General features: G+C 35.7%; 1 protein-coding gene across 1 annotated transcript in view; it reads left to right on the top strand.

The window, feature by feature from the left end:
- The first annotated feature begins 1,032 nt into the window (after positions 1 to 1,032).
- The window catches only part of LOC103586650 (protein SMG7), a 46,743-nt gene continuing 20,698 nt past the window's right edge, over positions 1,033 to 27,077 (top strand). Inside the window, exons 1-8 of the mRNA XM_008567948.1 lie at positions 1,033 to 1,148; positions 10,783 to 10,814; positions 11,783 to 11,900; positions 13,609 to 13,741; positions 20,994 to 21,165; positions 22,370 to 22,441; positions 23,571 to 23,721; positions 24,127 to 24,262. Of these exons, the coding sequence (XP_008566170.1) occupies positions 1,033 to 1,148; positions 10,783 to 10,814; positions 11,783 to 11,900; positions 13,609 to 13,741; positions 20,994 to 21,165; positions 22,370 to 22,441; positions 23,571 to 23,721; positions 24,127 to 24,262 (930 nt within the window). The remainder of the gene's footprint in view (positions 1,149 to 10,782; positions 10,815 to 11,782; positions 11,901 to 13,608; positions 13,742 to 20,993; positions 21,166 to 22,369; positions 22,442 to 23,570; positions 23,722 to 24,126; positions 24,263 to 27,077) is intronic.

Here is a 27,077-nt window from a genome sequence, read left to right as displayed (position 1 = left end):
GGTTTTGATCCCATGAGGAGTCGGGTATCCGCTCACAGGCTGGTCGCGATGCGGGCGCAACACCGAGTGTTGCGATCCCGTTACCGGTCAGTTAAAAAAAAGACAAAAAAAAGCAATGATCAGAGCTAGTAATGATAACTTACTTTGCCCAGATCTTTGAGTTAAATTGATGTTCCCAAGAAGTTACTTATTTCCTGTGGCTTGACTTAATCCCTGGCGAGGGTTGCGATCCCGTTGCCGGTCCCCGGTACGGGCGCGACACCGAGTGTTGCGATCCCGTTACCGGTCAGTTAAAAAAAAGACAAAAAAAAGCAATGATCAGAGCTAGTAATGATAACTTACTTTGCCCAGATCTTTGAGTTAAATTGATGTTCCCAAGAAGTTACTTATTTCCTGTGGCTTGACTTAATCCCTGGCGAGGGTTGCGATCCCGTTGCCAGTCGCGGTACGGGCGCGACACCAAGGGTTGCGATCCCATTACTGGTCATGAAAAAAAGACAAAAAGGGAAAAAATAAATAAATAAATAAATAAAAAATAAAAATGACCAAATATTTGTTCAGTGAATGAATGAAAATCTGAAAACCTCACATTTTCAGCTGATCTTAGAATTTAGGAATTATTCGTACCACCTATAATTGTGGTTTAATTGTTTTACATGTTTTTCCTTGGATAAGGAGTCCATCTGCTTCTGTGTTCTATTGGGGTTTCTCTCCCCGGTCTTTACAAGAACCTGCTGGATAACTGGTATCTGTTTGTCCTGTAGAGATCACTCAGCTTTCAGACAGTGAGGGAAATTAGGATAACATTTTGGTCTACAACTAGAATGTTAGAATATATGAAACAGAACTTTAAGATGTATGTTATAAGAAACTAAATACAAAAAGGAAAAAGGCCTTTATTTTTCCTTTGCCTTTCCTATGCCTTCTCATAAAGAGAAAATGATTTTCTTCAATGGGGTTCTCTTGTTATTGTGAGTTAACTCATATTTTCCTCCTCTCCTCTGTCTAGAATGTCTTAAACCATTCTACCTTATGAGAAATTGGATGTTCTTGCAGATAGTCATTGTGGGAGAAAACGTTTCATTTAAGTCCCAGATGAGGACTGGAAACTTGAAATCAGAGGAGCATCTGAAATCAAGTAATATTAGGTAGGATAAAAATTACAAGGGATTTCTACATGTTTTTATTTCTTTTAGATATCTGTTGAAGTATTCATATTCTATGAACACTAATAGAAGAATTAGAGACTTTCTCAAGCATTTGATTTTGGCCAAGATAGGGGAGGGGTGTGCTAAAGAACTTTTTACTTATGTGGCTTCATAAAAATATGTTTACTTTGTCATGAACACTTATATCTTGTGGTCCAAGAAATTTTTTAAAAAATTTACTGAAGAAAATTTGAGAAATTTTTATGTTTGTATATGAGGTCTCTGAATATTTATGATAAGCCTAGGGACATGTGATCCATCTTGTAGGTTATCCTCTGGAAGGAAAATTCCTGTTTTTGGTTACATATATAGTAGTTAATTTTAGTGCAAAGAGTTTCAGCTCTGGGTTCTGTATGTCAGCATGGTTGCAGTCAAGCCTCCCAAGTGCCTATAGAAATAGATGTATGATAGTATGCTAGAGGAAGCCCTCTTGTAGGTTAGTAACTCTTGGTGAGTTAGTAACTCTGGCCACAGCAACTTATAATGACAAAACATGTGACGATGCTTGATATCAGAGATACAGCTTTTAATTGAGAGGTGATAGTTGCCCCTACAAGTTGATTGACACTTTGATAGTGACACCTAACTATAGGCCATTTCAGAAGACCTGCTTTATTGTACAGTCGTCCCTTGGTATTCATGGGGGATTGGTTCCAGCGCCTCCCATGGATACCAAAATCTGTGGATGCCCAAGTCCCTTATATAAAATGGCATAGTATTTGCATATAACTTATGCACATTCTCTGGTATACTTTAAATCATCTGTAGACTTTAAATACCTCACATAATGTACATGCTATTTAAATGGCTATTGTACTTTATTGTTTAGGGAATAATGACAAGAAAAATAACCCCGCACATGTTCAATACAGTCACAGTTCTTTTTTTTTTCTAAATATTTGCAATCTGCAGTTTGTTGAATACACAGATGTGGAACCTATGAATACAAAGGGCCAACTATGTAACACTTATGAGCTCTGGCTCTGAAACAAGAATGCAGGGTAGGACCCAAGCTCTGCAACTTCCTAGTTGTGTGACCTTGTGCAAGTTATTTAACCATTCTGTGCCTCCATTTCCTCATCAGCAAAATGGGGATAATATTATTACTTACCTGATAGAAATTGTTATGAGAGTTAAAGATTTAATAATATATGAAAGCACATAAACAGAACCTGGCAAATAATAAGTGATCAAACTATTATTATTAGATTATTAGTTAATTCTTAACAGATGAGTTTAGAGTCTATTATCAATCAGCATGACATTTCTATAATTTATAGATTGTTTGATGTGCTATCAGGTCCATTTTTTGGAGAGAAGCAAAAAAGAAAAAAAATAACATCACAACTCAATTCTTTTTCTGCCAGCTGGCTGGCACAGGGATCAAACCCTGGACCTTGGTGTTATCAACACCACTCTTTAATCAACTGAGCTAACCAGCCAGCCCAATTTCTTTTGTAATTTTTCTTTATCTACTTCTGGTTTTATTTTCTATTCATAATAAGAATGTAGTCTTCATGACATATAAACAGTTTATCTTTCTTTTGTCACTTAGCATTATGTGGTGGTAGGGGACCTAGGATTTTTGACTTTCACCTTGAAATGTTGTCTTCTTCAACCCAGTGTGCCCCTTCAGAGGGGATCCCATGAGACAGTAGGGGGGAAGGGACACCTGACTAGCCAGTTAGTAACCAGGTTAGCAAAAGTAATTTGGTGGTCATTGAAATATTCATGTCACAGTCAGATTACCTCTCCTTTGAGTTATCACTTAGGTTCTTTTAAATAATTTACTTATTGTCTTAGTTATTCCTCTGAAAGGTAGTTTGTATCCCTGTTTTACAGATGGGGAAAATAAGGTGTCTTGGAAAGACACTCCAAGGTAGCACGAGTAATGTGTAGGAAAGCTCAGATTTACACTTAAGTCTGTTCTGTATTGTTTTCCATTACATAAAACTGTTTCTTGTATGATGCACATGCTACGATTTATTAATTCAACAAATTTAACAAATTTTACTGAACAGCTGCTGTGGGCCAGACATTATTCTAGGTGTGAAGTGTACAGCCCTGAACACTATCTTCTTCACCACTCCTGGTGGCTCTTCTCTTTCTCTAGTTGTACTCGAGGTAATATATGAAGGGTCTTAAAAAGTTTATGGAAGATTCATATTATCTTTTAATTCTCTTTATCCACGAACTTCTTGAAGTACCCATGTATCTTTATCCTTTTACTCAGTCTTACTGTATTGAAATTATCTGTACATCTCTGTTTCTTTCATCTTGAGTTCCTTAAAAGTACTATCTGCCATTATTAGAGATAGCATGAGCATTATTATTTTGTTTATTTAGAGTAAAAAAAATCTGTTTTAATATGTACTTACTAGTAGTATTTCCTGTTTTAAAATCATCAGTTTGGTCCTCTGCCCATCTATCTGTTGATATCTTGATATATTTTCATATTAATTTTTCTATTTTATCTAATCTGTATGGCTCTTATCACTTTTTCTACAATTCTTTTTTTATTAAAGCTCACTTTCCTGTTCTTTTTGTAATTACCCAAAGATTTACCATTCTCCTCCTTTTATTTCCTTCTTACTTTCAGATGCTGATCTGATCTACTTTCTTTGAAATTGAAACAGTGTAGCTGTCAATTATCCTGACATTTCCCCATCCCCAGTACTTCCAAATTCTCTTAACACATTTCTGTCTAAACTTACTTCCCTCCAATTTCATCTTTACTCTTTTTTTTTTTCCTTTTTGTCTTTTTTACTGACCGGTAACGGGATTGCAACCCTCGGCGTCGCGCCCGCACCACGCTCAGCCAGTGAGCGGGAACCGGTCTCCACATGGGATCCGAACCCTCGGCGGGAGCGTCACCACGCTCCCAAGCGGCGCACTCTCCAGTGCGCCACCGGGCTGGCCCCATCTTTAATCTTTTTCAAGGCCAGTCCTGCTTCCTGTCTAATTAATATCATTCTCTTCCATCTGTTTTAGAACCATGCTGTCAGTTTTGTTCTCGCTTTCTTATATCTTCGAACTATTTCTTTCTTAAAGTTTGTTTTCTTCAAGCTAAACATGCTCAAATCTCTCCTATTGAAAAAAAAGTAACTTCCCTTTTTTTTCTTGACAGCCCAGTTATCTTAAACATCTTCCTCATGTGTTCCTCAACCCTCTGCAATCTGATATGGCCTGTTCTCTGACAAGGCTATCACTGACGTTTATTTCACCAAATTCAAAATAACTTTTCAGTCCTTATCACACTTTTTCTACTGCATTTAATATTGTTGACTACTCTTCCTTTTTATTCTCTTATTTTCCGTACACCATGCTTCTCTTGCCTTCATACTGTTTGCTAGTTTCTTCTTGGTGTCCTTCATGGACTGTCTTTTTTCTGCTCCTTAAAAGTGAAGAGAGAGCTAGCTCCATCCTTAGAGAGCTAGCTCCATCCTTCTGCCTTTTTAGGCGATCATTACTTTTATTCTCATGGTTTTTACTGCCATCAGTGTGCTGATCACTCCAGTGCTGGATCACTAGTCTCCTCTGTGCTTGACACTCATCTCTAAATTGCCTGCTTACGTAACTCCACCTTCTAATATACACAGCTGTCTACACTAACAATCTGGAAGTGATTTTAGACTCTCCTCTGCTCTATCTCCCCTTCTGCTGATTTAACTTCTAGATATTTCTTTAATCTGGGTTTCTCCATCCATCTGTATTATCGCTTCCTCATTTCCAGTCTTAGCCTTTTAAAATTTATCTTCAGTACATTTTGTAGTAATCTTTTAAAATTGCAAATGTAATGATGCTGTGCCATTGCTTAAAGTTCAGCCCTGGTTTCCTGTTAAAGGACAGAATCTGAACTCCTTGACATGTCATGCAAGGCCTCTCACAATTTGCTGTCTGCCTTAATTCTCCAGCTTCATCATCTGTGGCTTCCTAACTTGCGCTTTATGCTCCAGTCCGCCTCATTCATTGGCTTAGCTTTTGCTTTTTATCATTGTGCTATTTCTTCTGCCTGAGAGAATAACTCCTTCTCATCCTTTGAACTTCCCAGACCAGAACTGGCCAATAATAAAACTAAGTTAGGGCCGGCCTGGTGGCGCACTGCGCTAGTGCGCCACTTGGGAAGCGCGGCAGTGCTCCCGCCGAGGGTTCGGATCCCACATACAGACCGGTTCCCGCTCACTGACTGAGCGAGGCGCGGGGGCAACACCGAGGGTTGCGATCCTGTTGCTGGTCCCGGTCCAGTACGGGGGCGACACTGAGGGTTGTGATCCGTTGCCAGACACGGAAAAAAGAAAAAAAAAAAAAAAAAAAAAACAAGTATAAAACTAAGTACACATTTTCAAAGAACATAGATTATGGAGTGAATGTTGTGGTGTAGAGATTGGAGTGTCCAGAGATTTGAAAGTGCATGTTAAACTGTAAAGTGGCATAGAAAGCAAGTTGATATTAACACTTACTGAGAGCAGCTCCTTTAGGAGCAGAATCTTCCCTAGATTCCCTTTTCTAAATGAAATTCAGCAGTAGGTCAATGTGATTTATTTTCCTCTGGTTAATATCATGAGATTTGCCAATGTCTTAGAGAGTTATAGATTGTATATAGGTTTGTGTGACTGTGTGTGTAAGGGCATACTTTATAGTGTCTGGTCTATTATTTAGGACAAATAATTATGATTAAGTTAATATGTTTATGAGCGAACATCATTATGAATAATGAATACTGTTATCCCAAATATTTCTCAGAGCTCTATGGAAATAAGTAAACAAACTAACTTGAAATAAAACCTACTGTGGCTTTTGCTTAAATTTCCAGAACGGTACTCCAGCCTTTTTTTCCCAAAATGAAAGAGAGTTGATTTGTCTTTCCTTAGCAGCTGTGAGTTTAGAAGATATTGGCTTATATTCCTGAATTCTGCTCGTGGAGAAAGGGGGTCAGGTGTTCAGGTAGAAGGAATCTCCCATTTTATGTGCCCTTGATTTGGAAATAGTTTACAGTTTTAAATGAATCTTAGAGTGTATATTCTTAAATGAGATTATCCTGTTATTTGTTTTTTTTTTTTTTTTTTCTCCTTTTTGTCTTTTCGTGTCCGGCAACGGATCGCAACCCTCAGTGTCGCGCCCGTACCAGACCGGGACCGGCAACGGGATCGCAACCCTCGGTGTTGCTCCCGCACCTTGCTCAGCCAGTGAGCGGGAACCGGTCTGTATGTGGGATCCGAACCCTCGGCGGGAGCGCCGCCACACTCCCAAGCGGCGCACTGTAGCAGTGCGCCACCGGGCCGGCCCCTGTTATTTGTTATTTTGCATTGTTATATAAGTGCTGTGTATGATCAAGGTATTCGTTAAAGAAAGTAACCCAAATTTTAGGGTTTTTTTCCTCTAGTAACATTATTAAATAATTATCATAAAATGGTTAACTATTGAAAACCCCAGTTCTATGGGCTATTACTATCAAACATTCCAGATTTTTTTTCTTACACTCTTGTATGACAGAGGTACTGTGATATATTGGTTGGGAGTTAGACTCTGGAGCCAAACTGATTGAGTTCAGACGCTAGTTTTATTGCTTACTGACTGTGACTTTGGGCATGTTACTTAACGTCTATCTCTTTGGGTTTCTTCAGCTATAAATTGGGGACAATAATAGTACATAGCATGAATTAAATGATTATGTAAAGCCCTTAGGACAGTGTCTGACAATAGTAAGTGCTATATATAGTGTTAGCTATTATAGTACCTAGTGCTTAGAATGCATTAAATGTATTTATAGATTTTGATGATTATGTTGTCTCCAAGAGTATTGTTTCAGATCTTTAACATTCAACATATTTGACTGTCTCTGAATGTTCCAGATTCTATTCAGCCTCTTAGTCTTTTCTTTTTACTGCTTAATAGAAATGCTTGATTTCTTATTATTTGATAACTAATAAGATAATGTATTTTAGTGTTTTGAAAGCTTTCCATTTTATAACTATTTAATAGTGCTTTTTTTAATTGAAGGCATGGTGATTTTAATTCTTGGATTCTTGGTTTGTTCATTCTTTTCCTTAATTCCTTCAGCTTAAAGTGAGAATAAAAAGGAACTTATGTTGCCACACTCTACCAAGAAAAACATTTTAAAACTCTTGTCTCTTTATATAAGCACTGGCAGTAAACTGTAATCTTAATCTATTGAAGGTCTTTAACAAAACCAGTAGAACAGTTGAGGTATAATTTTTTTAATGAAGTAAAATAATGAAATAGCCAATTTTGTGCTAATATTCATTAAAACATTTGTATAAGGTCACATATAAATTGATTTGATTTATTATATATTGTACACTGTAAAAAAAAAAAAAAAAAAACAACTACCCAAAACTAATGCTTGTTTAGGGGTAGAGATAGGGACTCTTCCTAATGAGATAATAGCTTTTAGCTTAACCCTCCCTCCCACCTGTCTAAATGGGTATTTTGGGGACATGGAAGAAAAAAGTCAATAAGCCAAACCTTGTTTTAAACAGTTTGCCAATCAATTCTATCAAAAATATATTGTGGCCTACAAATACTCTTTCTCATTCAATAAGACTGCATTTTTTAACATAGTCCTCTTTGTTACGAGATTAAGATATTAACTAATAAAAATAGGTCTTTACTGTGAAGACACTATTGTTGATGATTCTTCATATTGGAAAACTCCTTGGTTTAGGAACTTACATTTACTTCTCGTTCTTTTGATCAAGTATTCCTAGAGCAGGAGACAGCAGACTTGTTCTGTAAAGGGGCCAGGTAGTAAATATTTTAGGGTTGGGAGCCATGTGGTCACTGTTACAACTACTCGACTCTGCCCTTGTAGCTAAAAGCAGCCACAGACAATATGTAAATGGGTGTGGCTGTGTTCCAGTAAAACTTTCTTTACAAAAATAGGTCCAGGGCGAAAGAGAGAATTTTATTCACAGGGTGACCACTGCAATAGAGTATGAAATTTTCTTCTCATGGTCTTTTTGATAAAAAATTGCAGGTATAATTTATTTCCTTTATGAACAGATCTTTTAATTTTAATTTAATCTAGGCTAGTTGACTTAATGTTTAATGGACAGAGCACAAAACTGGACCTAGATAAGCCTGTGTTAGCTTTTTATGTCATAGAATTTTGTTATTCTAATTTGAAAGAAATGGAAATAACTTGGACTTGGGAGTCAGAAAGAACAAAATTTATTCTTAATTGTCTTGATTACTTTGTGACTGTAGACAAATTATTTTACATCTTGGAGCTTCAGTTTCCTCATTTATAAAATAATCATAGCTATGCCTGAGAGTTGTTATATTTTTCACTTAGCTGTCTTTTTATCAGTTCAACTTAACAAGGTTATTTTAGTCATTAACATGTGCTTCCTTTAAAACCGAGGAAAGAACTGCCTAGAGATGAGCACTTCTACCCTTGACTTACTGAGGAATCAAAAATTCTGGAATTTCAGAATGCTTTAACATTTATGTCAGATAGTTTTAATGACATTTTTGTATTTATGTTAATTGCTTGAATTTTTAGTTTTATGGCTTTTCTTAGATAGATTACATTAACAGTATGAAGTAAAATTTTTATCTTCGTTTATCAATGAAAGCCTGACCCAGAATCTGCAAGAATTATACTTCTTCAGCTGACCGATAGCCCATAAGAAAAGGAGATTATTTGTAGATAGTTCCTATTATATACTCTGGGTAGTCTTTGTTTGACTGGAAGTTGGTATCCTCACTGGGTGGATGTTAGCATAGTGAAATGATACTTGTTCATCTTTACAAAAGAAAACTTATTTGAAATGAGAAAATAAGCTTTAGACACACAATCCTAAGTATAAAATATCCTGTATATACTTGAGTAAGTATGAGTTTTTAGCTAATGTATGGAAGCATAGTAAAATTTGTATGTCCTTTGTAACTTTGCAGATAAGGGATGGAATGAAAGGTCATTAAATCCAGTAAAGATGCATAATTAGCCCTGGCTTTCTCAGTATAAGTTTCATAAATTAGTGCTTTAGTAGGACTTTTGCGGAGTGGAGGAGCAGTCGTAAAGTTGGTAGGATAGAATATGTGGAATGCTTTATCGAGTTGTATGATCTTAAGTTTTAAGAGAATATGCCAACAGCCTTGCAAAGATTTAAAAAAAAAACAAAACACTAGGAAGAGAACCTAGTGGTGAGGGATGAGTATGGGTCATGTGTTCAGTTTTGGATTTCTTGAATACAGGCAATTCTTGAAGATGCAATGCCTCTAGTGTTTTAGCAAGAGAAAGAAGAGGGCTGTGTAAATGCAGTAAGTATTTCATAAGTGGGAATTGTTTTCCCTGAGGTAAAGGACTATCATTTGGGAAGGAAGGGGAAACAGGTATCAGCAGCTTGAGGAGAGTGAAAATTTGAAATAATGATAGTGACTAGTGAATTGAGAAACAGTAAGATTTCCTGGGAGCACTGAGGGAAATTTTTAAAATTTATGAATATCATATGTTATCTTAAATAATCAGGTTTGGAGGAAAACAGCAAGAAAGTGAATTCTACTTAGCAGAAGAGGTCACTGATGATCCTGCAAACTTTGAAGTAATGGCATCAATTTGCCAAGACCTAGTGCTACCCTTGATGTTAAAGCAGAGATAATATTTGCAGTGCCACAAATATAGCTGCTATGCTATACATCCTTATTGTAGTACTGTTGACCCTTGAACAACACAGGGGTTGGGGCACCAACCTCTCACACAGTCAAAAATCTGCAGATAACTTTTGGCTCCCCAAAAAGTTTACTAATAGCCTATTGTTGACCTGAAGCCTTACCAAAAACAAAGTCGATTAGCACATATTTTGTATGTTGTATGTATTATATACTGTATTCTTACAATAAAGCAAGCTAGAGAAAATGTTATTAAGAACATCATAAGGAGCCAGGCCCAGAAACAGAAATACCACATGCCCTTACTCATAAGTGGGAGCTAAGAAACAAAGAAAGACAGACCATAATAAAACATCGAACTTTCAGAAGGAGAGAACAGACCTGTAGTTACTAGAGGTGGGAAAGAGAGAAGGGGAGGGAGGGGATAGAGAATAATTGGGTAAGGGACACAAAAAATAATGATTTGTAATGATGAGCATGCTAATAATATTTGATCGTCATATACTGTACCCAAATACTGATAGTCAACTCTGTACCCCATAAATATGTATAAATAAAAATTAAATCATAAGGAAGAGCAAATACATTTACAGTTCTGTACTGTATTTATTGATACTATAACTTTATGTCATCTGTTTACAAAATAGTCTCCCAGTACCTACATCAATATTGTCTTATGTGATACAAAACACTTTAGATGTTATATGTATTACTAACACTAGACATCAAAAATGAAAAGATAATTGTGAAAAAATTTTCACAGATTTCCAAGAAATTTTTCAATATATTTATTGAAAAAACTTTGCATATAAGTAGACCATGCAGTTTAAACCTGTGTTGTTCATGGGTCAACTGTATATGATTTCACTTAACTTTTAGTATTATTTATGTTGGTTAGGTCTACTTCATTTCTAACTGATGTTCTTTTTTCCTTATCTAGGCAGGCAGAAGTCCTGAAGGCTGACATGACAGGTATTGGGTGGCTTGTTTCTTTTTCACGCCATATTTTTTACTGTTTAATTAATGGAAGGATATCCTCTTTCCTATATTACTCGTAATACTGAATTCTGTCCTAGTTGCCAAAAGGGATGATAACTTATTATTTGCTTTCAGTATTTATTGTATGTAATTGAAAAGTCCCTTATTAAGTTCTGCTACGGAGGCAGCTTACTGTCAGTTATTGCAATCGTAAGCCCAGTAATTGGGAAGGTTAATGTGCCTTGCAGGACTATGGCAGAAAACATGGCCTGATTTTGCATTATATATAGTCATAGCCTGACTTTCTAATTTCATCCTATTCTCTGTCTCTCATCTGGCTTCTTGAGCAGTTTAATCCAGACTTCTATCAGCCCTCCTTTCCATTAAATGGCAAATGTGGATTGCTCATAAAAGTGTGTTGGAAAGCAGTGTACCACTCATTAAAATAATGCTTATAGTCATAGCTTTATTGGGTTGACATATATAAAATAGGAGGAACAGAATACCCAAGCAACTGCTAGATGGTGAGCTGATGTAAACTCTGTAAGGACACTTATGAGAATGATTCAAAAGAAAAAGAAAAAAGTTTCTTTGGACAAAGAGATATAGTTATGAGAGTAAACAGACCAACTTGGCAGTCCATCATTTCAAATGGAGTGACTTATTGTGAGCCTTATCTTCCTATGATGTGAATAGGCAAAAATCCAAGCCTAAAGCAAAGGGTGAAACATTCATTTTCACTATGATGTTACTTCAAATTTAAAAGACAAATACAGAAGCATTTTAAAGCAAATTTAGTCATTACCCAGAAGGTGAAAGTCACTTGAAATGTAGTGATCTAAAACTTCTGCAGCAGTCTATGGAATGCTTTGGGGGAAATAGGGAAGGAATCATTGGTGTAGTATACCGGTTTTAACTGTCTGTTTATCTGTCTTCTGTTGTGTTTTTGTTTTGTTACTCAGATTCTAAGCTGGGTCCAGCTGAGGTCTGGACATCCAGGCAGGCTCTGCAGGACCTGTACCAGAAAATGCTAGTTACTGATTTGGAATATGCTTTAGACAAGAAAGTAGAACAGGATCTGTAAGTATTATCATTTGGGATGTCCCTGTAAGATCAAGAATCTCAATAAGGCTTTAAAACACTTTGGCCTTTTTTTTTTTTTTAACCTGCCTCATAGTCTTTTTTAATGGAAAGAAATTCCAATATTTTGGGGGGGGGTTGATCAAACTATTTGGCCATTGGTATGATCTCAGATACAGTCTTTGGAGGTAAGAGGAGAAATATTTAGAGTTGCATCTTATTAAGGTCGTTAGGACAGCTTTTTAGGGCATATCAGAAAAACAAATATCTATATTTCAAGTACTAAGCATGTTTGGATTCTCTGTATTCAGTCTTTCATTTAAGCTATGATTAAAAAAAAAATTCAAGAGTGGGCTTTAGAAAAATCTTTCTTTGGTAAATGTGATTCTGTGAATTTCTCCTGACAGGAAAATGTATTTATATTATAAGGAAAGTTCTTCCTTTTAATCAAATCAGTATTTTCCACCCACAGTAAAACTAAAGAAAGATTTTATGTATTTAGGCTATTCCGCTTGTTCTTTCTGTGAGGGGCGAAATGGCAGATAACCAGATTTCCAAGTGAGTAAATAAATTCCTTTCATGGAAAGCCTTGCCTTATAAATTGGAACAGAGAAATTGAAAAATCAGTTAAGGATATTCAGTCTAAATGCCCAGTTCTCTAAGTTGTGATGAAGATTAGCTTTTTCTATCTTTCATACTTTTCTTAGATACCTCATATTTTTAGGAAATCTAGTAATAGAGCTGTAGCATGACCAGTCAGAATCCATATCTGTGATATTAGAGTCAAGGATAAGATGTCATCAGAAATCTGAGGGAGTGATTGTCCTCCTAAATCATTAAAAAACAGAACAAAAAACAGTGCTGTAAAGCCTCAAAAGTTGACACCGATAAAGAATTAAGTACTTTCCAGGTAGGTTATAAACCCCTTATCTGTGTTTGCTTTCTTTAGTCAAGCCATTAATATCGTTCCTCCATTCTAGTTCTTTTCTTTTTAACTCCTGATATTTCCAAGTTAGAGAGTGACTGTATTTCATCATAATTGAATTTAAATTGATTCTCTATATAACTTGATTAATAAAAGGTATTTTATAACAGGATTTTGAAATATGCCATATTTCAGCATTGTGTTGTTTCTTGTTTTAAATAGCCAAAATTGAAATGTGGCTTATATTCAAGCTCTACAGAAAATATTAATCCCAAGAGAAATGAACAAAACTCTTAAGTAGGAATGGAACTGAATGCTGTAGGATATAGCATTTGGGGAAGTAAGAGATATGACTTAATATTTACAAAGCCTTTTTCCCCCATAGATGTCACTTCATAGGGTATAGTCAGTTATTTTTGGCACAAAATATGGAAATTCATTAATAGCTTATTTTTACTTTGATCTTGCCACTGTGGTTCTGATTTTGTACTGGGATTCCTAAATAGGCTCTAACTCTAGTAGCTCTAAAAGATTAATAGCTGAAGCCACAATCTGATTATTTGAACATTTGGTAAGTGTTTATTAAGGTCAGTTGGATTCTACTACATGTTTAGTCTTGTTCAAAGGGAAGCATAAGTTATTTAAATAAATGAATAACTTTAATACAGGTTTAATGTCTAGTGTGTTATAATTATAACAAACAGTTCTTTCTTGTTCTCAGGGGGACCAGTGTCTGCCCAGTGAGTCACTGCTATACCAAATAGAATTACATTTTGTTTTCAGCTGGAATCATGCCTTTAAGAATCAGATCACAACACTACAAGGCCAGGCAAAGAATCGAGCAAACCCGAATCGGAGTGAAGTTCAGGCGAACCTTTCTCTGTTTCTAGAGGCAGCTAGTGGCTTCTATACTCAAGTGAGTTCTGTATTGTGTACCAGTTTTCCTAGTGTTAGTGATAAATATTCTGCTCTTTGTACACATCTTTTGTTCATTTAAACATTTTGTGTAGCCACTATGTGGGCCATCTAGGGACTGGTCACCTATAATCGTAAGTGAATACAAAATGTCCCAAATTGTTTACCATAAGACCTTTAAAAACATAAAGTCTCTCCTGTTTAAAAATTTCTGTTTTGGCATAAAGATTGGGGTTATAACTATGGATAGAAAAGGGCTAATGAGAGCCTTAGTGAAAAAGCAGTAGTAGTCAAATTACATACACGTGGTATTAGAGCAAATGTAAATTTATGGGTATGGATATAGTCATTATGAAAGTAACAGCTGTGTTGTGCCAGATAAGAAATGGTCAAAATTTGTAATATAAAGTGAGTTTTCATAGTATTATTTATACAATGGAATTTATGTGGTTCTTGAAATGTTATTAAACTAAGAAATGAAGTAACTTTTCCTCAGTTTAAATAATAAGCTATTATTTATAGTCCTCAGAGACTTTCCTTTTCCTTAGTCACATCCTGATACAACTTCTAAATCAGTTAAGGTAAAGGAATAAATAAATCTTATTTCTGACCTCGGAATTTTCTTTACTGTAAGCTGAATTCTTTAGAAAATTGTTATCTCATTCATTTGTAATAGCATTCATAATTTCATTAATAACATTTTAATGTATGAATTAGCATCTTACAATGATAAGGCAAGATTTTGAGGGTGTTGCACTGAAAGAAATCTTTGGCCAATTCTCCCTATGCTGCTGCTTGACCATTGCTACCTGTGTTATGACTTCATTTTGGTTTTACCATTTCTTTGAATGAAGAAAAAAAAAAAAGGAATCTCTGTGTTGGGAGACATCAAATAGCTATCATGTTATAGAGATTATTTATGTTTTACTGAGACTTAAAACATTCATCACATTGAAAGAACTCATACGGTTATTCTCAAAATTCATTTTCAAATTTATGCCAACTTTTTGTAGTAAAAGTTGATACTTCTGGAGAGGGGATACTTCTAGAGGAGAGGGATTGATGTGTCACTTAACTAGTCCTTAAAGCAAATGTTAAAGGTTAATTCTGTAAGTAGCTTTCAAAAGCCTACTGTTAGGCACAGTACTAGATACTGAGGATATGGAGGGAGATAAGAGAATCTTTACCTTCAAGGAAATTTCCAGTATAAATGAAAAGATGGATACAGTAATAGATATGGATTTTTTTCCTGATTATAGAAATAATGCATACTAATTTTAAAAATCTGAAAATTGTACGAAGTACAAAAAATTTTTTATTAATCTCCCCATTCAGGATAGATTACCACTTTAACATACATCCTTCCAGTGTTTTCATACATTTTTACAGAGTTAAGACCACACTGTATATCCAGTCTTGTATCTGCTTTATAAACATAATGTAAGCATTTCCTTATTAAAAAGTTTGATGAGCATCTTTGTGTATAAAGCAATTACTTTAATTATTTCCTGAGAACCAATTCAAATTGAAATCATTAAATGAGTGAAAGTTTAAATACTGTTGATAAATATTGTTGTTTTCCCAAAAGGTTGTATTGATAACATTTTCACCAGTTTCTTCTGTTGTCCTTTCATTTTACTTAGAGTTTTTTGAAGTACAGAAGTTATGAGTGGTTTTTTTTTGCAATACATTTTTTTCCTTTGTTCGTACATCAGTGGATATTTAATAATGATGATAATCACATTTAAAGGAACAAATGGATATTATAATTCAAATCTTAACATTTGAAAATAACACCAATGCCCTACAATAGAGTAATAGTTAAATAAATTATGGCATAATTGTAAAGTGGAAACATGAAACTTTGATAAATGGTATTTGTGATGATATTTTAAGATTATGAGAAAATTATTGTGTTATGTGAAAAATTATATAAAATTTATAGTTTGATTCTTATGTTAATTGAGTAATCTCAGTTAAATAGGGTATTAACAAAAATGTCGTCTTTTTTCCCCCACCAGTTACTGCTTTCTACTATGCTCCATTGAATTTCCAGATTTCCGTCATTATCTGGACAGAGTCCTTAACATTCCAATTGCTTTCAGTTTTTGAAGCACAGTCCAATTTTAAAACTTCAGTCTTGTTTCTGATTCAAATCTCTTCTTTCTCCCATGCAGTATAAGCTAGTAACTGGGAACATGACTGAAGTAGGGGGAACAGGAGGGAGGTTGTAGCTGGCTCTGTTAGAGGGAGAGGGAAGGCACCTACCTTCTGCAGTACATTTTTGTAATAGCTATTATACAGATTGATTTGTCATCTTGAAAAATGATTCTTTTTTATTAATGATGTGACATACATGTGACACATTTCCAGCAGTTTAACTGGACAGTGGTAAATCAAAAGAAATCTGCGAGGAAGTAAGGCAAGAATCGTTTTTATTGAGAGGGCATGGTATTTTAAAGAACACTTTATAAGCAGGTGAATTGTAAAATCATTCAAATATCTCAAAAATTGTTTTATAAGTGAAAATGTATGGGTACTTTAATTTTGAAAAAATTTTTTGAAATTTTTATAAGCATTGATTCTCCCCTACCTGCATAATGGTTGAATAATTATGACAGTTGTATAGTAAGCATCAATAAACTTTATTCTCACATTATGGTAATTTAATTTAGACTTTTCGGATATCAACATTAATAGGATTTTAACTTGCAATTTTATATTGTCTTGGTTTGCTAATGAAACATTTGATGGTGTTACTAAATAATGTTCCATACATCTTGATTGCACACAGTGCACATTTAGTCACCGTATTGAGAATGGAGAGCAATTCCAGATCATTATTTGGCCTTATAGGCAAAAATGAGTTTTGAATTTTAATATTAAGTGTAGTTGCAAGGAATTGGAGAGTAACATGATCAAATTTAAAAGATCACTTTGGACACTGGGATCAGGAATGAAGCTAGTCAGGATGCTGCCATAGTAATGAAAAGAATTGGATGGATTTATCAGCTTGAGCGGCTTTTTTAATGGTCGTACCTTTTACCGAGATGGGGAACACTAGGTGAAAGCAGCTTTGTTCATGTTAGACAGATGCTTATTTGTCATCCAAGTGGAGATCTCAAATAGGTAAGTGGATAAATAAGTAAGTTAGTAAATAAATAAATAGGATAAATAAATAAATTGGATAAATAAGTAACTAAATATGAAAGCAGCTTTGTTCATGTTAGACAGATGCTTATTTGTCATCTAAGTGGAGATCTCAAATAGGTAAGTGGATAAATAAGTGAGTAAGTTAGTAAATAAATAAATAGGATAAATAAATAAATTGGATAAATAAGTAAGTTAGTAAATAAATAAATAGGATAAATAAATAAATTGGATAAATAAGTAACTAAATAAGCAAGCAAGCTTGGAGCCCAGTGGGAAGGTCAGGGCTAGAGTAAATTTTATGATTACTGTAAAGAACCCTGACTTAGATGGGAACAGGTTTTGAAGAAGAGGAGCCACCATTGCAATAGGAGAAAATCAGGGAGAGAGGTGCCTTGGAAGCCAAGAGAAAAGCGTCAGTGAGGGGAGGGAGTAATCAACCCTGTTGAGTGCTGCTGAGAAGTCAACTAAGATTTAACAAGTGACCAGTTAGATTTGACAACATGGGAAGTCATTGGTGAACTGTATTTCTTCATTTCTAAAACATTTTTAAAATATTTTAACATTGAAATTGGGATGTTTATAATAGATGTCAGGTTACCGTTAAATTGACGGTGTTTTTTTCCTCTCAATATTATATAAATAATTGTTCTTCTTATAACTTATGGTATCTTGGATTTGATGAGAGTAACTTCAGCAGAGTGGTGAGGATGGAAATCTGATTAGAGTGGATGGAGAAAAGACTAGTATGTGATTATGTGGTTACATTTTCTTTGAAGATAGTTTTTGACTACTTAACTATCATTTTGTTAACCAGTTTAAAGCATGGTGCCTTAAGCAGAACCAAATTGCTGGTTATAGAAAAGATGTACCATTCTGCTGTAGTTTTTTGTTGTTGTTGTTTTTGTTTTGTTTTTTTAAATATCAAAAAACACAACAGTCCTTATTCTAAAAAAATGGAAGCCAGAAATAAAGTGTTATCATTGTTTCTGCATCATATAAAGTTGATATTCTACATCTTCAATGTCAATCTTTCATTCTTGGCATAGGGTATAGAGCTGAGGAGAAATAAAATAGTATAAAAATCATTTGATGGATGGGGAACTCAGGTCAGGGGTTTGGATTCCTGTACCAGCCAGCAGCCAGGAAAAAGAGAGATATAATTCTATAATTGGAATTTGGGAAGAACAAGAGTCATTAATCATTCAGCTACAGTTTTAGGAATATTTCCTGGCCAATACTCTTGTAAAATGAACTAACTTCTTATCTCAGCCATTCATCCAGATTTAGGAAACTACTACCAAGTAAAGTACATCTGGGTCAGCATACATAAAGGTAGAATATAGTTTTTGCAGAATAATTAACAAATACAGTTTTTTTTGTTTTTTTTTTTGTCTTTTTCCGTGTCCGGCAACGGATCGCAACCCTCAGTGTCACCCCCGTACCGGACCGGGACCGGCAACGGGATCGCAACCCTTGGTGTTGCCCCCGCGCCTCGCTCAGCCAGTGAGCGGGAACCCGTCTGTATGTGGGATCTGAACCCTCGTCGGGAGCGCCTCCGCGCTTCCCAAGCGGCGCACTAGCGTAGTGCGCCACCGGGCCGGCCCCCAAATACAGTTTTTTTTTTAAACTCATGAAACATCTGTTTCTCTTTAGTTTTACTTTGTTACTGCCTCTAAGCCAACTACAGCTCTCTTTCCCAGAATTCTTGAGCCATCAGGAGATTTTCTATCTGTACTTACAACTTTTGGTTTCAGGCAGAAATTGTATTACAAGACATTCTACGTGATGTTCCAACAATGTTTGATTTACTTTTTGTGATCAGTCCTTTTTCTTCTTGCTAGATGTTCAGACTTGTCTAGGTTTCCAGTCTGATCTTTCAGAACCTAGTGAACTTAATGCTTTATCCTCTCATTTTCTTCTTGCTATCTTCCACAGTTGACTTGTTTTGTTTTCTTCATTTTTTTGTTCCTCTTCTGAACTTAATGCCTTTTCTATTTCTTGACTACCCATTCTGGGAATTAAGTTGTTGACCCAATTTTATCTCAGCAAATGTCTTCCTCATTACAAATGTACAAGTACAAGAAAGGATGAAGCAGGTAATTCCTGTGCTTAGTGAGAAAGAGTACACAGAATTTATATTCAGTTACGGAGGTGGTTTTTAGCTTAGGAAGAATGTGGCACATTTCAGATCCTTTGGGGGTGGGTCCATAGGGTGTCTTATTTTATATTGTGAATTCTGCAGATGTTAGAAAGAGTGGTAAAAGAATCAAGGTATTTTTAATTCTGTAACCTTAGTCAAATCCCTTGATATTTCCATTGATTTCACATCCTCATTTGAAAAAAATGGAGCTTTATACCTACATATACTGTGTTGCTACTATTTTATCACAAGGATAAAGGGAGACAAATATATCAAATAACCTAGAGAATGAAGTTTATTATAAATGTAGAATATTCTTTTGGCTTATACTGTATATCATGTTCTCTCTCTCCCTGGCCCTGTTAACCCCCCTTCTGTCCTCCTCCTCCTCTTTTCCTCCTGTCTTTCTGCCTCCTTCCTCCCTTGCACCCTTCCCCCCTTCCCCCCTTCTTGTACCTGACTTGCCCATTTGGCAACAAACTCTTTTAAGACTCAGATTCTTATTCATCTTTGTGTCTTGCTTACCATGTGTCCAGTACAGTAGCCAAATATTTGGATGGATATAATAATATTTGAATGAGTATATTTACAAGTAAATACTTGAATAGATGAAAATAAAATGTGAAGAACTGTGTGGGGGCTATGAATTAAACCCTGGGTGGCAAGGTAGGAGGAGAAAAGCCTTTTAATGAGGGAAACTGAACAGGAATGCTTGGAGAGATACAAGGAGCTAGAAAAAGCTCAGTAATCAACCATAAGATCAGTTGTTTTAAATGCAGCAGAGAGGTCGATTAAGATGACAACTAAAAAACGTCCATTGTATTTGGCTAATAGTTAACATATTGTTGATTGACAGCAGTTTCAATAAAGCTGTAATGGGTGATGGAGTGGGAAGAAGGGGGTTATGTGGAGATTAAGGAGTAAATAGGAGCTGAGAAAGCCGATAGGAAAAGTGTGGACTCCTTTGAAGTTAAGTCGAGAAGAGGAAGAAAGTTTCTAGAAAAGAATCTAGGATTGAGGGAGAGTGTTTTGGTTCTGTTTGTTTTCTGTAGGAGACACTTGTGTGTGGGCCACAGGAAAGAAGCATGAGAAGTTGAAAGTAGATGAAAGAATGAGGGGGTGACAAGCAGGAGACAGAAAAGTATGGAGTAAAGGCACACGTAGAGGAGTTAGATCTGACTAGGAGGAAGAACTCTTTATACTTTAGGAAGAGAGAAGAGAGGAGTAAATATGGGTGGTCTACATAAGGTCTATAATACCATGAGATCTGTCGTGTATGCAGAGACATGTGAATTGGTATAGAGCCTAAGAAAATAAATCTTGAGAAACTACTAAAGTCTGACAAAAACTTTGGCTTACATTTAAGTCACATTTCTAACCAACCAATCTTTAATGTTTTTTGAGTGTTTCTGAGAGAAGTAGAGCATTTCACAGAATGTCTTGCTTTTTTTCACTTGCTAAACTTGTCTGAAAACCCTATTCAGATAAATAGTGTTTTTTTAAAAATGCTGCTGTTCTGGGCCGACCCCGTGGCACACTTGGGAGAGTGTGGCACTGGGAGCGCAGCGACGCTCCCGCCGCGGGTTCGGATCCTATATAGGAATGGCCGATGCACTCACAGCGCTCACTGGCTGAGCGCAGTGCAGGAAACACCACAGCAAGGGTTGCATCCCCTTACCGGTCACGAAAAAGACAAAAAAAAAAAAAAATGCTGCTGTTCCTTTCAAATGCACACCCTAAATTGTTCTAATACTTGAGAATTCAAAAGATATGATTTGTAATGAATGATACTAGTTATCCTATGAAAGTTTACCATATACTTTTTATGTAGTTCTTGCACAGGTCTCAGCAGTATATGATACTAGGTTCATGTATTATTGTGTACAAACTTTATTGTTAGAGTACTTATGACTTAGCAGTTCTGACTTACTACTAAATCTTGCTGATGTTCTTCTTTTAGTTATTACAAGAACTCTGTACAGTGTTTAATGTAGATTTACCATGCCGTGTGAAGTCTTCCCAACTGGGAATTATCAGCAATAAACAGACGCATACAAGCGCCATAGTGAAGCCACAGTCTAGTTCCTGTTCCTATATCTGCCAGCACTGCCTCGTCCACCTTGGAGACATTGGTGAGTCTTTGGTATGGAGGAATTGATAATACTTTCATTCTTTTCTTTGGAGTAGTAATAGAAAGAAATTATTTTCCTTTAAACTGAGCATGCACACACAATTTAGATGGTCACAGAGGAAACTAACATATATTTTAAGAAACTTATAATTTCTCAGTGTTTGGGGATTGGCAGAGGATCTTGCAGGAAGTAACCTTCATATTAAGATTTAAATTTCATTCAGACTTTATGCAAGTATAGGCAGATAATAAATGGCAAAATGTAATCAAAGCTGTATTTGTCAGAGTGGTACTATAATATTATCTAAGTTAAAAGTCTGTACTTTTTGGAATAAATGGCGTTTATAAATTACTCCTTCTGAAGCTAGATTGCCTTCTTTTCTTCCGACCAGGGCACTAAAAGCTCATTTTTAACTCTCATCTTTTTTAAAATTAAATTTGTATTTCCATTATATGTATTTTATCTGGGAACAATAGGTAACTTATTTATTCTTATTCATTCCTTTAAGGTGACCTAAAAAGGTTGTAAAACAGATTAACTATAGGATTATGTTTTGCTTGTCCTCAAATAAAAAAGAATGGAGAACATTACTGATTTTAAGTTTGAAGATGTTAGGTTTTTTAATGTCATAAATCAATGATTCCATGAGGGGATCACACCAAAGTGAGTGAGTTGTGCAGGGAGATTCAGTGATAGTGTGGTTAGGTTTTATTTATTTTTTTTATTTAAATGTATTCTATGCACAACACATACTTAATATGGAATAGGTAAGAGACATTTTTCAAAATCACTTTATAAGATTGAAAAAATCCATGATTTTCAGATCATATTGTGTAGTGTTTTTTTGTTTTGTTTTGTTTTTAAGTGCCATATAACTCACCACTTCTTGTGGGCCAGCTCCAGGTCACCAGCATAGTCTGTAGTGGGAGCTGGTGATGCATGACACTGGAGGACCTGAAAATGGGGTCTAGGTAAGCTTTAAAAGTGATTACGTGCTGAATGTCTCAAATAGGGAAGGCCAGGTGGACACTTTACACATAATCCTATGGTTAATTTGTTTTGAAGTATTTTCTGTTTTTAATGATCTTAAATTAACTTCAATGGAAACCTTTATAATTTCAAACTATAGCTATTTGGAAATACTGCCCTATCAGTTGTTTTTTTATTTTTTATTTTTTAAATAAAATTTTATTTTTCTTCTTAGCTCGATACAGAAACCAGACCAGCCAGGCAGAGTCCTACTATAGGCATGCAGCTCAGCTTGTCCCCTCCAATGGTGAGTGGGCCTATCAACTTGAGGTTGACTATGATACTTTTTTTTCTTTACAGCAATATGGCAAATATCTCAAGGCTTATCTTTCAAGTTTTATGAAAGCAATAAATGTTGTTTTGGTATTCAGTGTCATATTTTTCCTTTTAACTGTACCTTTCATATAACCTGAAATGAATTATTATTATTTTTTTTTTCTTTTTATCTTTTTTCATGTCCGGCAATGGATCGCAACCCTCAGTGTCGCGCCCGTACCGGACCAGGACCGGCAACGGGATCGCAAACCTCGGTGTTGCGTCCGCACCTCGCTCAGCCAGTGAGCGGGAACCGGTCTGTATGTGGGATCCGAACCCTCGGCGGGAGCGCCACCGCGCTCCCAAGCGGTGCACTGTAGCAGTGCGCCACCGGGCCGGCCCGAATTATTTTTTTTACAACTAAAATTATTTTTATTTTCAATAAAGCAGTATAAATGCAATATTCCTTAATGTGATCTAATATTGCTTTATAACTGTAGCTTCCTTAATTGTAAAAGAATAATTATTTCTTTAATACTGCCATTTTCCCCCTAGAAAAATGGTATTACAAGACATTCTACGTGATGTTAATGCTAAAAGATAATGCTTTCATCTTTTGATGGCCCAAAGTAGGCATTAGCAGTGGTTCTTGAATTAAAGAAATTACAGCTGATATTTGGTAATGTAAATCATTCTTGTTAAACTCCATCGAAATTCTAGAAAGAATCTAAAACACGGAAAGTAGTGTGGCCACACTATTCATTTTATATTGTTTATGACTTTTTTCACACTACAGTGGCAGAGTTGAGTAGCTGTGATAGAGACCATTTGGTCTGCAAAACTGAAAATATTTTCTGTGTAGCCCTTTCCGAAGCCTTATTTGAACGTGTAGTGCTCTCCACCCTAATCATATGACTTTTTCACTTACACGTGATAGTGTGTATTATTGCTAAAATGTGCTGTTTGACATTATGCCCATTAGTAATGAGATAGTCATGAGATTTACCTTATAAAATACTCCTCTTTATTAATTTGAAGATTTAAAAACTGATCATTTGTATTCTGATGGTAAGATTTTATGGTTCTTGGGTTACTTTAGAATCTTAACTTTTCTCCTGTAGGTCAGCCTTACAATCAGTTGGCTATCTTAGCTTCTTCCAAAGGAGACCATCTGACCACAATTTTCTACTACTGCAGAAGCATTGCTGTGAAGTTCCCTTTCCCAGCAGCCTCCACTAATCTACAAAAAGCACTTTCTAAAGCACTGGAAAGGTAGGGTTGACTTTTTCCCCAAGAAGACTTTGTGTAACCTGTTACTTTGTGTAACCCCTCAAATTTTGGCATACAGGAAATAAGTTACCTATGCTTCTCTACACTTCTCTACGTTTCTTTTGTTTCTAAATATATAGATATATTGTAATAGTTTTGTGTATATCACTGAGTATCAGCCAGTCAGTGTCTCATTTGCTCCCTGTAAGAGAGTACAGGCCGCTTAGTACTGACTCATCTGTGTGTGTTTCAGTTGATTGTAGAATACTCTCCTTGTATATATACCAGGTGCTCAAATAACTTGTTTTTGCAAGCCAAAGCTTCCTTTAAGTGGTTTTAGCCATTTTGTTGCTTAAAATTCATGGAAATTTTTTGTTGTTGTTGTTTTGTTTTTTTTTTTCATTTCAGCCGGGATGAGGTGAAAACCAAATGGGGTGTCTCTGACTTCATCAAGGCCTTTATTAAATTCCATGGTCATGTGTACCTGAGTAAGAGCTTGGACAAGTTGAGCCCTCTTCGAGAGAAATTGGAAGAACAGTTTAAGGTTAGATTTCAAAAATAGAGAGTTTTTGTCTTGTCTAAATGAGGAAGCATAAGGTTTGGAGGAAGCTGAGTCCCAGTTTTTATGTCATTACTTAACTGCAAACTACTAGTAAAAATCAAATTTGAAGCATATGAAATTCTTGGCATAAGTTAGCCAAATATAGTCAGTATGAAGTAGTTTTTTTAGATAATCATTTTTTAGTTGATACTTTCTATGTGCAATAGATTATATTAGATAATTATAATAGAAATGGTTTGTTTTAAAATGAGCTTTTAGAGTACCCTGCTGTTTTTTGTTTCTCTTAGTGGCCTCTTTAAACTTAGCCCATGATACAGTACAGTATATCATTTGTAAGGTTGGATGTGTGAAAGAAACAACTAACTTTTTAATGCCCTAGGCTGTTCAGCCTGGGAAAGAACAAACAAGTCTAAATTGTTCCATGTAAGTATTCGAATATATGAAGGATTATTTAAAAAGAATATATCTTTGTCTTTCCTGAGGTCAAACTAAAACCTTAAATTTTAAGTCAAGATCCGTAGGAGATTGCTTAAGGAGGTTGTAGATTCTCCATTTTGGAGAGCTTAAGAGTCAAATTGACAGCTGTCTTTCTTGGGTGGTTTAGGTGCTGTCCTACCAAATAGTAGGGGATTGGACTAGATGACCTCTCAAGATTACTTCCAGCTCTGGTTTTCTGAAAGCTATACTTCCTAAATTGGGGGGGAGGGGGTGATGCATTACCTTAATGAGATCTTCACTATGTAAGTCATTTTAGTCTAGAACCTAGTCAACTTTGCATTTGTTTGAACCTCAAATGCTAATATTTTCTTCAAATATATTTCTGTATGTGAAATTCTGGTGGGTGTAGGTGGGCAATTGCTAAAATACACTTTGAAATATTCCAACACTCTGAATTTAAACATAGTATGAGGCAGATCTGTTTGAGACCTTACCCAGTATTGCAATATTAGAAGACCATTGTTGGGGTGACATTTCAGCATAGCAAGTAAATTTTCAAAAGTATTTCTAAAGCATATGTACATAACTTAGTATCATCTATATGTATACCTCAGTGTGTCTTAACTAGCAATTTTTAGCTACTAAGCAGAAACATTTATCAAGTTGAGGTCCACTGAAGGATTTAAGGCCTGGGATCTAGGAATCGTGATGCAAAGCATTTTATATCTATTAAATGTCTACTGTTTCTTAATGGTATTTAGTTCCAGTATATTCCTCAATTGCAGTTGAAAGTAGCAAAAATATGTCAGTTCTAATCTGATTTTATTCCCTGGGAGGCCCTCTACTTATTATAAACAATCTAAATTTTGAGATTACAACTGAATAGTTTTACATTTACCTATAAAGGTATGGATTATTCATTCACTAAATATTTGTTGAGTACCTGTTATATATCATGCACTGTTCTAGGCTCTTGGAGATATAGGGGAAAACAAGACAGAATCTGTACCATCATAAACTTACGTTATCATTTACTATTACTAGGCTGTATTTATACATGTTAATACTTATGTACATACACTAGAAGATCCTTTAAAGGGCTGTGATCTTGTTCTGTAGGACATTGCCTTCTAAAATAAATGCCAGTGGATTTATAGATGCCAGGAATACATTACCATATTATATTTGTAAGAAAATGCCTTTTGAAAAATACAAATTAATATTTGCATTTTATGCCAATATTATGGATTTGTATAATGATCAGCTTACTTAGAATGTTGAATGTAGAGACTGAGGAGAAATTTTATTGGAAAATTCTGGGAAAAGAAAGGATTTTAGGAAATTTTGAGAAAAGGAAAGAAATACTTGATGCCTTTAGAAAAGGGGTGAGCATTCTAGATGTACACAGTGGAATGGCAGATTGCAAGGAGGCTGAGAGTTGTGAAAGAAAGAGCAAAGTGGAATGGAATTGTATTTTTTTTCCATATGAAAGACCTTACTATTAGAATTGTAGAGCTTACTCTGGATATTTCAGATTCTTCTTTTTTTTTTTTTTTTGTGACTCGTAAGGGGATTGTAACCCTTGGCTTGGTGTTGCCCACACCGCGCTCAGCCAGTGAGCGCACCGGCCATCCCTATATAGGATCCGAACCTGCGGCCTTGGCGCTACCAGCACCACTGCGCTCCCAGAGCGCCGCACTCTCCCAAGTGAGCCATGGTGTTGGCCCGATATTTCAGATTCTTAAACTGTGTAAATAAATAAAATCTCAGAATAGTCTGGACAAAGACAGCTGTAATTTCTGATATGGTAGGATCTCCCGTCACTGCTGGTAGAACTGTAAGTAAGAGTTATCTATTCCCACCATAAGGCTAGTCACATTAAATCCCTGCTGTGTCCAAAAATTTTCCATGGGGAGGGAGGGAGGCTGGCAATGGCTAAAGTGTATGGTGAAATCAGGATATTGTCTCTAGTAGCAATCAACTTTGTTAGTGACTTCTCTTTGAAAAGCATTTTGCATGAGGTTAATCTAAAACTACTGCAGATATTAAAGGTAATTAAGGGTAATTAAGTTGTGAGCTTCTGGGTGAATTCTTCTTTGCAGTGCTGGTTAGTACATAGTTAAGTTAATGAAATTTGATGAGGCTCATGCATGTACATCTCTAAGAGGGGACAATGTCAATGTGGTAATTTGTAGAAGTGCCTATAATACATCCCAATGATTGCTTCAGTATATCATTTACCCTGTGTTCCAGAATATGTTCTTTTTTTTTTTTTTTCCTTTTTGTCTTTTTTCGTGTCCGGCAACAGATCACAACCCTCAGTGTCGCGCCCGTACCGGACCGGGACCGGCAACGGGAT

This window comes from Galeopterus variegatus, unplaced genomic scaffold, assembly GCF_000696425.1.
Source record: "Galeopterus variegatus unplaced genomic scaffold, G_variegatus-3.0.2 Scaffold358, whole genome shotgun sequence".
NCBI lineage: Eukaryota > Metazoa > Chordata > Mammalia > Dermoptera > Cynocephalidae > Galeopterus > Galeopterus variegatus.
This window is presented reverse-complemented; position numbering and strand designations above follow the sequence as displayed.